The sequence below is a fragment of the Protopterus annectens genome, chromosome 1.part2 (genome assembly GCF_019279795.1).
Source record: "Protopterus annectens isolate FY-2018-M chromosome 1.part2, PAN1.0, whole genome shotgun sequence".
Classification (NCBI taxonomy): Eukaryota; Metazoa; Chordata; order Ceratodontiformes; family Protopteridae; genus Protopterus; species Protopterus annectens.
Window position 1 is genome coordinate 486,403,092 of NC_056727.1, and position 13,497 is coordinate 486,416,588.

Genomic DNA, 13,497 nt, shown 5'->3' on the forward strand with positions numbered 1-13,497 from the left:
ACCTATGAACCTAAAGCCTGAGTAGAGTACCTGCTTCCTGATTCTTGGTTTTGTACTTTTGAAGAAGGGCAAATACAGTAGTTTCACACCTTGGTGAGGTTCTGGTGGTAAACAAGAAGCATCTTTGCTTTTATCCCAAGTTATAATTAACTACTTCAAACTTCTAAATAGTTTAATAATAAAATCCTGAATAGAGCATGCTTTTTATGGCATTTAATGTAAATTTCCAACATATTTTATTAAGAGCCATGAGGCCTTTGGCACTATTCTAATTTCAGGTTAAATTAAAATTTTCACGGAGCGGCAAGGGGGTGGGTAGTCCATTGCTTGCCGACACTTGGAATATTGGATTAGTATGTTTTTCTTACTGCTACTTTATCATCTATTCTGTACACGCAAAATTGTCTCATAACACGGATTTGTTTGTATGTTATAGAAGATCATTTCAGGGAGTTTTGTGGTTAGGCGCTAGATTTGTGGTTGGGTACTTGGATGCAACTCTATTCAAACTAACTTTTTTTACTTAATAGGACATCAGCTAACATTATTCTTAATATAATGACAAGTTTATGCAAAGTATTTTCTTTAAAATTACTTGAACAATATTTTACACTTAAATCCTAAAGCATAATGATTAAAGTTAACTCTTGGAATATAAATGGTCTTCAGGAAAATAAAAAAAAAAAGAAATTGATTATGCACCTAATTTACCAGGATAAATCTAACATTTTCTCTCTATATGAGACTTACCTGACAAATGACCAATGGGATAATGATAGGAAAAGAAACTGGATCAGACATATGTCAGCTGGAAATAGTCTTTCATCGAAAGGTACTGCCATCTTAATTAAAAAAAAAAAAAAAGCTTCCCTGAGGAAATTTTAACCACTAAATCAGACCCTAATGGTTGGTGGTGTCTATTTTCCTGCTCTTACCTTCAATTAAACTGCCCTATACTTTTTCTAAACATATATAGTGCATGTACAAACCAGCATTTATTTGTTTACGAAATTCACAATCTATTATCACAATATACCAATCATTTCTTTATTATAGGTGGAGATTGGAATGCACTTATTGACCTCTTGAACAACATCTCAAACAAAAACAGGAAACAGCCCCCCCCCCGCAACTGACTGCATCTGTTTGTGACCTGATAAATAATTTCAAATTAATTGACCCATTCCAAATATTTGATCATGGTAGAACGGCAAACAAATATACCTACTTCTCGGCATCTCATAAAGTCTGGTCTAGAATTGACTTTTTTCCTAATTTCAGATGTCTTCTCAAATAAATTTAATAATTTTGCCCTTGAGGCAAGATCTATCTCCGATCACTCTAATGTATCTCTGAGTATCAACCCAACACAACACCTTAATGGCCACGGCAGCAGTTCCACCTGGATGTTAAATATTAATATTCTTAAAAAAGATGATGTTATAAACGAAATTAACCAGTATCTGAAACAGTTTGAGCTTGAATCCTATATGTGCTCAATCCCCTTTGATGTTTAATGGGCTGCTGCCAAAGCTTTTATCAGAGGGATACTTATACAAAAAGCATCCTTTGGAACAAAGGTACATCACTGACCTCACTATTGAGTACACCAAGATCAATTTACAACTTCAAAATAAATACAGTCTGGACCTAGAAAATAAACTACATGAGACTAAAAAAAAATATACTCCTTTCATCAACAAAACCAATATTTAGCCGAATTAAGATTCCTGCATCGATACTCGGAATGGGCACAAACCCCCTCCAGAACACTGTCCAAACTAATAAACATCAAAGATGGCCCAAACTATATATCCGAATTAAAGTATAAAAGAAAAACCCTATACAGTAATTATGACATTATTAATTCCTTCACAGATATCTTTAGTGAAATTTAAACCCCAAAAATCAAACTCATAAGGACATCTACAAAGAATTCCTCGATAAGCTATCCTTTCCCAAGCTAAGTCACACACAACATAACCTATTAGCTAGTCCTATAACACTGAATGAAATAAAGTTGGCTATCAAAAATCTCATACTCAACAAGGCGCCAGGACCAGATGGCTTTACAGGTGAATTTTACCAAATTCTTAATGATCAACTTATTAGAATTCTTTTTAACCTCTACAACTATATCATCCTTAATTGGATTACTGATAAATATATGAACAGCTCTACAACAATTATCATCTTGAAACCTAATTCTGACAAGCATAACTCTCTTAGCTACAGACCCATTGCTCTCATTAATATAGATATTAAAATTCTGATGTCTGTCCTAGTAAGTAGAATGCAGAAAGTTGTGGCTTCAGTTATTTCACCTGAGCAGTTAGGTTTCACGAAACAAAGACAACTATGCGACAATACCCTCACTTTAGACATAATAATGTTATTTCTAAAAAATGATAACCACCCAAGATACACACTCACGCTTGATGCCACTAAAGCGTTTGACAGTGTGGACCTAAACATCCTATATTTAACCATGCAATACTTCACCTTCCCTGAACTTATGATTAACACTATAAAAATGTTTTGCAGCAATGCTACTACCTACCTGTACATCAATGAAACAATGTCCCACCCTATTAAAATCACTAATGGAACTCTACACGGCTGCCCTCTTTCACCATATCTTTTTAATATTTATCTTGAACCTGTCCTACTACTTATTAATCAAAAAATCTATCATCATATACCAAGAGTCTTTAACATAGAGATAAAATATTCAGCATTTGCAGATGGCTTAAACATTTACTTTGAACTCCCGAATAGTGATCTTCATAAAATTCGTAAATCAATGTCTCTTTTCTACTGCTGCAAATTATAAACTAAATCCCACAAAATCTTCTATTTTCCCATTAAATCCTCATAAACGCTTATAATCCTACTTCCTCGTCTGACATACCTGTCAAATATTCAGCCAAATATCTAGGAATAAACTTTATGCACACACATCAAGATTTAATGAAAGCAAACTTGAGTAAAGTCTGCGAACAAATAAACAATGACCTATCCAGATGGAAAAATATCAATTTATCCTTACTGTCAAAAAATTTTATTGTTAAAATGAACATTCTCCATAGGATATTATTTCATCTAAACTCCATAAACTTAAATATACCCCCAAATTTCTTCAATAAAATGGAAACCACCATCTTATAATTCCTTTGGTTCCCGAAGTCAACCAGAATCGCTTATTAAAAACTAATACTTCCAAAAGAAAAAGGTGGCTTGAGCCTCCCCGATTTTGATCTCTACTACATTGTAATAAATGCATGCCGTTTAATCCAGATTGTGAAGTATGAACCATCAGTTGATACATGGACCCCAGTCTGGGTCAAAATCTGGTACAAGTATATACAATCACTCAAATTAAACCCTCACTCTATTCCATATTTAATGCTTGACAGTGAATACAAATCTAAAATTCTACCTGTATTAAAAAATAAAATTAACTTCTTTTAAACATTGTTGCATTCTATTAATCTACAGGATACTCTCTTTTTCTCCAACCAATTCACTTAAAACCAAATATAAAAATCAGTAATAACATGATAGACCTATATAGCCATCCCATAATTAAAAATGCCACGGAATGGCAGTTTTACCATCCTAAGAACTTTGCTGCTGTCAAAGGACTCTTTGGGGCCCCCAGCAGATATGACCCCATGTTAAGACAACTTAATTCATTAATAAAATAAAATTTCTCTGACACCAAAGTAAGTGAGCACAACTCTAACACAATCAGTTATCAAAACCCTTTCCCTTAGGAACAAAATGCTATCTCATGCCTACAAGTTCTTAATAAACATCACATATTAACAATCACTTCTATACTCCAAATACTGGGATGACATACAAGGTGAAATTTCTACTGAGTCCAAATATGAAACTATTTGGAACACCCTAAATCTAACCCCTTTTAAGAATTTAATTTATACCCAGCTTATGATCAATAATAACTCATACCATACTCCAGTAGTCCTATTAAAATTTGGGTACAACAAAAATCTAGCATGTCCTTTCTGTTCCCTCCAGCATGCAGATATACTCCACATCTTCTGGAGTTGTAAAAACATATATAAATTATGGTGCTCCCTTAGAGTTCAACTGGAAAAAATGGGTTACGAGAAGACTACCTTCTGGCAAACCACAGTCCTGAAGATAATTCCTAAACCTTTAACAGGAGTCCGGAGACATATCCTAATAACTGTGAGTGCTCTTCTCAGATACTTTATAGCTAAGAACTGGGTAAACCCCTCAGTAATCTCTCGGGAGAATTTTAAAACAATGGCAATTAAGTATATATCTGCACATAAACTTTGCTCTAGCAGTGAAAAGAAAAAAAGACTATTTCCAGAACTACTGGTTCATTTCCTTTGACTTAATTCAAACAAAGTAATCATCATACAAACATTCATTACTATAAGCACAATCTGTGAAGACCTTTGTGTGCGAATTTTCCAGTCCTATAATAAATAAATACTGACGATACTCTCTTGTTAATCACATTGGTGAGATGTCCCTTTATGGATTCACTAGACAATCTTGAAATACTGAAATGTGAATTTCAGTATTTCGAGACTGTATAGTCGAAATTCCACATAACCAAAAACCCACAACCGCTAAAACCACAATCACGAACATACACATAAACACACCCCTCCGCACAAACAAACACACATACCTAACTAAACTACAGAAAACAAAACAACACACACAAACAAAACATAACATACAAACACAACTACCCTACCTATAAGCAGGGGGGCAAGTCCCCCTGCACCCCCACTTATATATACTAACTCCGAGGTCACAGTAAACACACAAACACTCAAAAAACACCATTACACACACTCAAACACACTAAAATCCCTACCTAATACCCTTATGTAAACACCACTTACCTAAATCTACAAACTGCACCGCACATCACGAACGCGATACCACAACAGCGGATTCAACATTTCCACATTCGAGATAGTGCAGTTTTGTGTAACTGCACTTACGACTATTCAGTCTCGAAATACTGAAATTCAACATTTCAGTATTTCGAGATCATCTAGTGAACCCCCCCTTTATACAGTTGTTAAGGCATCCAAGTTGTAAATAGTGTTATTCTAACAATATACCCCCTTTTCTCTCTCATTTTACTCATAAATCAGACATGCATGTTTTCCTCTAACCATCATTCATCCTTCGGCTAAATAAGGATAATTATATCTTATATCACATTAGTTATTATAAGGGGATCTCTTTATTACTATCTGTCCCTAAGGTTTATGTTTTGATATAGCAACCCTGGGTGTTTAGGATAGTAGTTAATCCTTTTTCTCCTTTTATTTTACTTTCCTAGTTACTGCCTTACTGTGGTAGAATATGTATGGCTTACTCACATTGTTACAATCTTTTTGTATAGCAAAGACTGATATCTGTATATAATGTATTATACTTTTTTGTTATGTTTCTGTTTTTTTCTTTTTATAAATCTTGCAAAAAACAATAAAAATTATATTTGAAAAAAAATATATCTTTGGGGCCATTGCATCCATGTAGAGTGCAGGCAGTGATAACATAAGAAAGAAAAAGGTTGATAATAATCATGTGCTCACATGGCAAAATTCTTGAATTTTGTGTTCAGTAGAACTTATGACCAGAGTGTTTATCTGCTTCCTTCATGGCTTTTTTGGATTTTTCTTAATGTTTGTAAAGTATTGAAAATATCTGTATTTAACAGAGACTGCATACTGTATCTTTTCAGTCTCTTGAGGTTTTTTTTCTTGCATGTAGGTCGTGCTCCTCCTCGAAACACAACTGTTGACCTTAACAGTGGAAACATTGATGTCCCTTTGAATATGGCAAGCTGGGCTAGCTTTCACAATGGTGTAGCAGCTGGACTGAAAATAGCTCCTGTTTCCCAGATTGATTCTGCATGGATAGTTTATAACAAACCCAAAAATGTGGAGTTAGCCAATGAGTATGCAGGTTTTTTGATGGGCCTTGGACTTAGTGGCCACCTAACCAAGCTGGCTACACTGAATATTCATGACTATCTCACTAAGGTAAGCCTTCTGATAAGAATGGTGATTATGCGCATGTGTAGATCACTGTGCCTCAAGAATTGCATTGTGAAAACTTAAGACAATAGAGAACATTGGAAGTGTTTTGTTGAAATTACACTGTGTGATTAAGTTTCTGCAAATATTCATCTAGAATAGAAGTTTCACAGGAATATATATATATATTTTTTGTAAGGTGCTTTTGTTTTTCCGAGTGTAAAGAGAAATACATATTTTTTCACTGTAGCTAGATCATTCAGTTCCCCCATTTTAATCTGTATTTACTCAGAAGGGAATTTCCATATTGTGGCACATATTAAGACTTTACATGCATATGTTAAGTTTCCCTTGCCTTCGTGGCATCTGCTGCATTAGAAAATTAGTTCTGCCTCCAGACCTTTTCCCCCTCCAGACCTCTCAGAAGCTCTAACCAAGACCTAGTACAAATCTACAAACCCAAGTCTAAATTTGGACGCAGCATGTACAGCTATCACCCCACTATTGCCTGGAATTGGCTCCCACTAGAAATCAGGACCCTTACACATCCTAAACAAATTTAAGACAGCCACCAAAGAGCACTTTAAAAGTCACTAGTCCTGCCACTGCACTCTCCCTCCTTAAACATCCCCTACTTCCCATACCTTAGTCTACTTTCTGCCCTTAACTCACTGTTCTCACTAGCTCGCTCTAATCTTCCTTGACTACTCTTTCTACTGTCTTCTAAAATCTGTTAAGCAAATCGCCTCAAAGAAACATTCTATTGTAATTGTCTTGCCTTCATGCAACTACATCATGATAAAACTGGGTTTTTGTAACCACTTACCCCAAAAACTATATTCATCTTCATGACATATTTCCTTTTTATACATCTTGAAATAGTTTTGCTATACTGCTGATTATTGACACTGTATAACATTGTATTGCCACTTAATGCCTTGTAATAATCCTGTAACATTGCTGTTTAATGCTAATTTATAATGAAAATTGTATAATATGTTGGAGCTTTTCTCCCAGTGCCTCCGCTGAAAAAGGGCTCTTCAGCTCAATTGGACAATCCTGGTCAACAAATGTAAAATAAAATAAATGAATATCTTCATTTGAAGACTCTCTTCTTAGTGCATTTCTTGTCTCTTCTAGTTTTCACTGTCATATGTGTACGTATCCTTTCAGAGTAATGTGCACACCCATCCCAGTGTTTCCCACTTCTTTTCTGCCACTTACACTGTTTGGATTTGAGTGCTAACATTGTCAAACGAAAGTTCCTCTGTAGTCATTGAGTAAGAGATCTGAGCCTCCAAAGTATTCCTTTTCTCATTAGATTACCAGCCTGGAGCTCATATCCATGCTGTTTTACTGTCTGGGAGCAAAGCGCAACACACAGGAGTGTCACAAGTGCCACAGCTTTATCCAGGCTACCGGAAGGGGGAAGTGTAAGAGGGTATATCCAACTGCAGTTGTAGGATGGCAACTTTTGAATCTATCCATTGCAGGAATCATCAGGAGGATCTCTGTTATGGTCCTGGATATAAATCAGAGTGAGGGGGATGTAGTAAAAAAAACAAAAAAAACATGAAGTAAGGCAACATCCAAAGCCTCCTCCACCCAAATCCACCAACCATGTAGCCTTTGTTTCTCTGTGGCTTGCAACCCGTCCCTTATCCAGCAAGGGGATAAAGGTACACCAGTCATCTGCTAACAACCAAGAATGAGGCAGTGGAAGCATTCACCTAATAACCGCCTTTGGGTGATTCCCATAGTTTGAACATCACTTCCCTTGGGTTTCTGTCTGTGGCTAACTATTCTGCTTTACTGAATAGGCTTTTGAGGCTTGACCAAGTTGTTGCTTCACTAGTGATGTTAGCAGTCGTAATACCTTTTGAGCCTGTGGCCATCCATGGGAAATTAAACAGCTGTTTGGCTCCTGGTAGGATTTGACCACTTGTGTGTGCTGTATATTCTTGGTCCCTAAAGTGCTAATTATGTACTCTGACTTGAGTGCACCACACCTGTAGCACACCAGAGGTATTCAGTGCAGTGCATTTGTGAGACAGTAGCTTGGTTGTGGTGCTGTAGTTGCAGCATTAAGTGCAAGTGTTAATATCATTCCATGTGAACACTTAGGGCAAAACAATTCTTTATTTATGATGTAGAAAGTGTTTTGTAATTCAAATTATCATGCAATCACTATGCGACATGTCAGTACAAAGGTATTTCACTCCTAATTAGCATGAATGTTGACAGATTTGATTGAGCTATGACTTCTCTTGAGTAAGCCCCATCCGCACTGTATACTTTTTATGGTGGGGACCCATTGCTAGACTCCCATGTTCTTCTTGTTACTTGCCCCTCTCCTGAGGTCACTGATAAGTGCAGGCCGTTATCTGCAAGAACTAGCCTTAAGGAAGTGTCTCTTTCCCTTTCTGAAACTTAGAGAGTATCGTATTGTTAGATACTATCGTTGCTGCCTGGAAGCACTCAGATTCTACTGCCCCTAAAAAGATAATGGATGCCTTTTTTAAATCCTGTGAGCATGTCATGGCATCCTTACCCAGCATCCTAAGAATCCTGTTTGACCTCTTCAATTATGCATAAGTCCCACAGAACAGTAACAAAAACTCCTCCCAAACACGGCTTTAAATCACTGTATATAGAAGTAACTTTATTAAAACAGAAGGTAAGCGCTTTCACAGAGTAACCTTTGCTTCATCAGACCATCACAGAACACAAAATCTCAGTGCTATTTAAAATAAACACTCAACCAGTCACAGAACGTTCAGCAATCATATGATAACATTAATTAAAAAACCCTCCCAAACAATAAAAGCAGCCTACCATTTGTTAAATACATAGCAATAAAACAATATTCCCATCATCAAATATAAAGATTTATTAAGCTTATTCCAAACACGGTAATAAATCATAACATTGAGCAGTCTCTATATGTTGCTTCAGACCTGATCATAAACGTAGGTAAATGCATTCAGTGTAGAAGCAGAAAAGAGTATCAGGAACTTATTTGAATGTACAGGTGTAACAAAAATGAAAAACCTAATAAATGTCATGCATAAACTCTGCACACTCACTAAAAGCAACATCACAAACATTTAGACTTATTGCACCTAGATATACAGTTGTATACATCCAGCAAAGGAAAAAAACAACTAATATTCTAATGGAAAAATAAGATAAAAACAAAATTTGCATAAAAGTTCTTGTGTGACGAAAAGAGAACACTACACACCAGTTTGAACAAGGAACAAAACAGAAAAAATGTTTTTGTGTCGAGACTTATCAGTATCGCAATGGTCTTTTCTTTAAAACAGGTTTAAGGGAGACCCTCTCATTTGAACCTGGTTCAGCTTATGCTTTCAGCAGTAAAATCAATCTCTGTTCACATACTTCAGTTGTGTTCTTATCAAATTCGCTAGGATTGCGACTCATTAACTCTGACACAAAAAACTTATAAAGTAATGGCTAGTTCCTTTCAGCATAACGTGCTTGGCTAAAACACTGGTGATTTTACATCTGGCTATATCATTTAGGTGTTCCAAAATCCTATCCTTAAACAACCTATTGGTCTTCCCAATATAGAAGGCACAAGATATACACGGTCTTTGCTTTTACAATCAGTGTAAAAGTCTAAATTGATGGTAACACTAGAAATATTATGTGTAAACGAGGTACATGTAAAGGTGTAATCACAAGCTTTACAGTTATAGCATCTAAAGGTCCCCTTCTTCTCTGACTCACAGAGGTGTTATAGTTCCTATAACATAATTGTCTTTTAGGGACAAATTATTTCTGAAGTAGAACATCGGTTCAGGGTCAATGACTTGTCTAACCTCAGGATCTGCTAGTAAAATAAGCCAATTTTTTCTGCATCACATTGCAAACTAGCCCAACACCACTGGAGTATGTGAATATAGGGTGTAGAATTATCACATCTATGTTCATCTCTCCTTGAAAAGTAAGGTTTACCTTTAGTGCTTCTAAGGGCTAAGGTTGTAGTGCACATTCTTCTACAATAGACTGACTATAAACCCCTCTCCACAAAATCTCTTTTTAATCGTTCAAAGGCTAACTGCAGATCATCATCTTTGTTGTGTAACATCATTACTCTTAAAAACTGGCCATTCAAGATATTCCGCATAACATGACATGGATGCATACTACTTCTCAGTAACAGAGTGTTCTTTTTACAGGGTTTCTTGTATATACGTGTTGAAATAGCATGTAGATTTTGTCTACATGCAGAGATATCAAAGAACTCCAAAGATTCTCTAGAAACATTATAGCTAAACCTCAAAAAAAAACAGTTGTGTTGTGTAGAAAGTCAACAAATGCCTTAAACTCTTGTTCATTGTCTTTCCACACAATAAATATGTCATCCACAAAACGCCTATAAAATCCAATAGAGGAAGAAAATGTATTACCATTCAAGATCAGACTATTTTCCCAGTATGCAAGGACCAAGCTTGGCATAGCAATGCCCATAGCAACCCCAGTTTTCTGTAGATAAAAGTTGTTCTCAATATCAATTAAGGAACACAGTAACTCAACCTTAGTAGTGGAAAAATCAGTATGTGAAATCAGAAATTGCCTAACAGTATCAACACCAGCATCATTAGGAATAACAGTGAATAATGAATTCACATAGTGTGGCAAAAAGAAAAGCATCATCATGCAAATTCGATTCAGCCCAGACATAAAGGTCTTCCAGAAAGTTTTTGGGATCATTCAACATTATGGTAACAGTATCTAGAACAGGTCTAAGTGTTTTCTCCACATAAATGGGTAAGGGCTCTGTGACCCATCCCCTGCTAGAGAGGATAGGTCTCATAGGTGACTTATCAATATTGTTATGGATTTTAGGGACCCCGTATAAAATAGGGATAATGGGACTGTCAGCAGTAAAATAGTCAAACAACTCTTGAGTAATCAATCCTGTCATCCAGTCGTAGACCAAAAAATGGACTCTGTTATTAAAGCCACCTAACCTATATTTTGCAATAAGATTAACGTAAATCACTCAACATAATACACATTTGATCCAGATAGAGATCTCTATCGAAGACAACCACGTCTCCTCCCTTATCTGTGGGGCATACTTCCAAATGTCTAACTGCCCGCAATTCATGCAGTGCCTTTTCTGGCCAGGAGTCGAGTTATGACTACTGTGTTTATGTTCCTTCATTAATATGTCTCGGATTTCTTTATCACATACTTCAATAAAAGCTGCTGCAAATGGATATAGATCTGGGGTGTAGAGACTGGGATTCTTAAAGAAAGAGTAAGTAGACTGATAATTGTTGTTCAACAGAGACAGGGAGACATTACTAAGTCCCATAGACCATAACATCTTTCTATGTACTTTGCTGCTTAATAAGGAGTCCAAGGCCATGTAAAGGGTGATCAGGATGTTTTTTTTTCCCTCTACAACTTCGGTCTTGAGAACCCCTAATTTTCTGTCTTGCCTGTCCCAGTTTCTATCTTCTCCTATGTGCCAGATTAAGCTGGCAGAGCTTCTTGATACGGGGATCATGGAGTCTCTAGAGAAGCTACATCAGCTTCTTTAATGTACATCCTTGTTTCCCAGTGTAACTTTGATTGTATTGATATGTGGTGAAGGCAGCAAGATCTGGAGTGTGCTTGCATCAAATGTTATGACTAAGGCTGTTCCTCTCTAAAGAAGAGTTGCAGCAGATTATGCTGGATCATTTTTGGGAAAGTCTTCTCTGGACAGACATTTCAGAACATAAAGACCTGCTAAACAATCAGACTTGCACAGTTTCTATGAGACCCCCACCAAGAGCTTCTCTTTCCTACTACTCCTCTTCAACTTTTAAATTACTTCTGTAACCTAAGAAGAAAAAAGCCTCTCTCAGATGGAGAAATGCAGTCACTCATCAGGGATTCTTGCCTCCTCCTAAGTCTTCTCAAAGCCAGGCTTCACTGCAAATGCCACAGTAATCCTGGCTATGCCTGAGAAGTACATATAGGAAGGCTAGTATTCTGATGCTCCTGGCTTGAAGAAACACAACCAATGATTGGGTGCTCTGAACATGTTTTCAGAGTGCCATAATTTTGAATTCATAGATTTCTCAACAAGAATTTCTTTGAGATTGTCTTCACATAATTCTTGAAACAATTCTAGACTGTGTATTCTTCCTTCAAAGGAGCCATACACCTCCTCTTTTAGATGTTTTTGTGTTTTATGTGTGTGTTACACTTCTCAGTATATAGAAATCAATGCATATGACTCTTTTTTGAGTGATTCAGCAGAACATAGGTGAGACATCAGATTCTGATGACAGATGCTTCATTGAGAAGTTCTTGGGGAAGAGCATGTGGAGCTCCCAAAAAAATGGGGCTGTGTTGTGCTTAAACTTTCTAATGTTAAAGGCAGGTCTTCTTCAGTCCTTGCAATCTTTTTTTATTAATATGTCTAAATGTAAGCATCCAACAAACTGAAAATCAGTAAACAGTTTGTACAAGCAGATAAAACATCAGATGTTCTTCCGTTCACGTGTGGCAGTATACCTTACATCTTGGGATTCCCTGTCTCGGGTTGCCCAAAGTCCGGTCAGTATACAAAGGCCTACTGTTGTTTTAAGGTATGCTGTACGTCACATGTATGCTCCTAGCATATAGTATAGAACATAAAGGTGATGTCTGGACGTACCATCCTCAGAACTTCTTTTCTGACAGTCTGAACACATCTCTCAGTCATTGGTCTGAATGCCTACATCCTGTTTGCTGGTCTCTGAGCCGTTGCAGATAAGTGCCATTTTGGATTTTGTTCTTTCTTGACTTTTGGTTGCTTCTCGATGTTAATGCCATCCAGGAAGGATAAATGCCAGTGTGGGAGACAGATTCTTCATAAAGATTGCAATGAACGGTGTTTATTTTGCTTAGGTGCTTCTCACAACCATACAACCTGCTGTATCTGTTAGGCTTTTGTACCGAAGACTCTGTGAAGTAGGCTTTCTTCCCTTGCTTTGTATCTGGAGGATCAGCGACTTAAAACTTCTCACTAAGGATACCATGGAAGGAACTTCCTGCTCAGAGGGTCAGCTGTTAGAAAAGAAAAAGGTTAAGAAACCAGGATAGGAATCTTCTGCTGTCCAGCCTCCACTGGATGTTTCTCCTGAGCTCACTGAGACCTCAGAGGTTTGCCCAGCTTTGTTGTTGGATTCTTGTCAGATTCCTCTGCTGCAACTGGGTTGGAGGTTGGTGGGGATCTGGTTTTCAGCACGTCCTATGAGGCTTTGCAGATGTCAGTTTTGGATGTTCAAGAGGAATCACAGTTGATTATTTCTGAGGGGCCTAGGGGTGTTCCTCGGATTTTAGTTAGGGAAGAAGTCCCAACCACGGTTATTGAATGCCGTCCTGGGTCAGAGCATTCTAAGTTTTATAGGGCAGATGTCCCATT

General features: G+C 36.9%; 1 protein-coding gene across 1 annotated transcript in view; it reads left to right on the top strand.

The window, feature by feature from the left end:
* The window catches only part of ANAPC1 (anaphase promoting complex subunit 1), a 3,613,296-nt gene that overhangs the window by 2,133,258 nt on the left and 1,466,541 nt on the right, over positions 1–13,497 (top strand). The window contains exon 26 of the mRNA XM_044060160.1: positions 5,797–6,068. Coding sequence (XP_043916095.1) covers positions 5,797–6,068 — 272 coding nt within the window. The remainder of the gene's footprint in view (positions 1–5,796; positions 6,069–13,497) is intronic.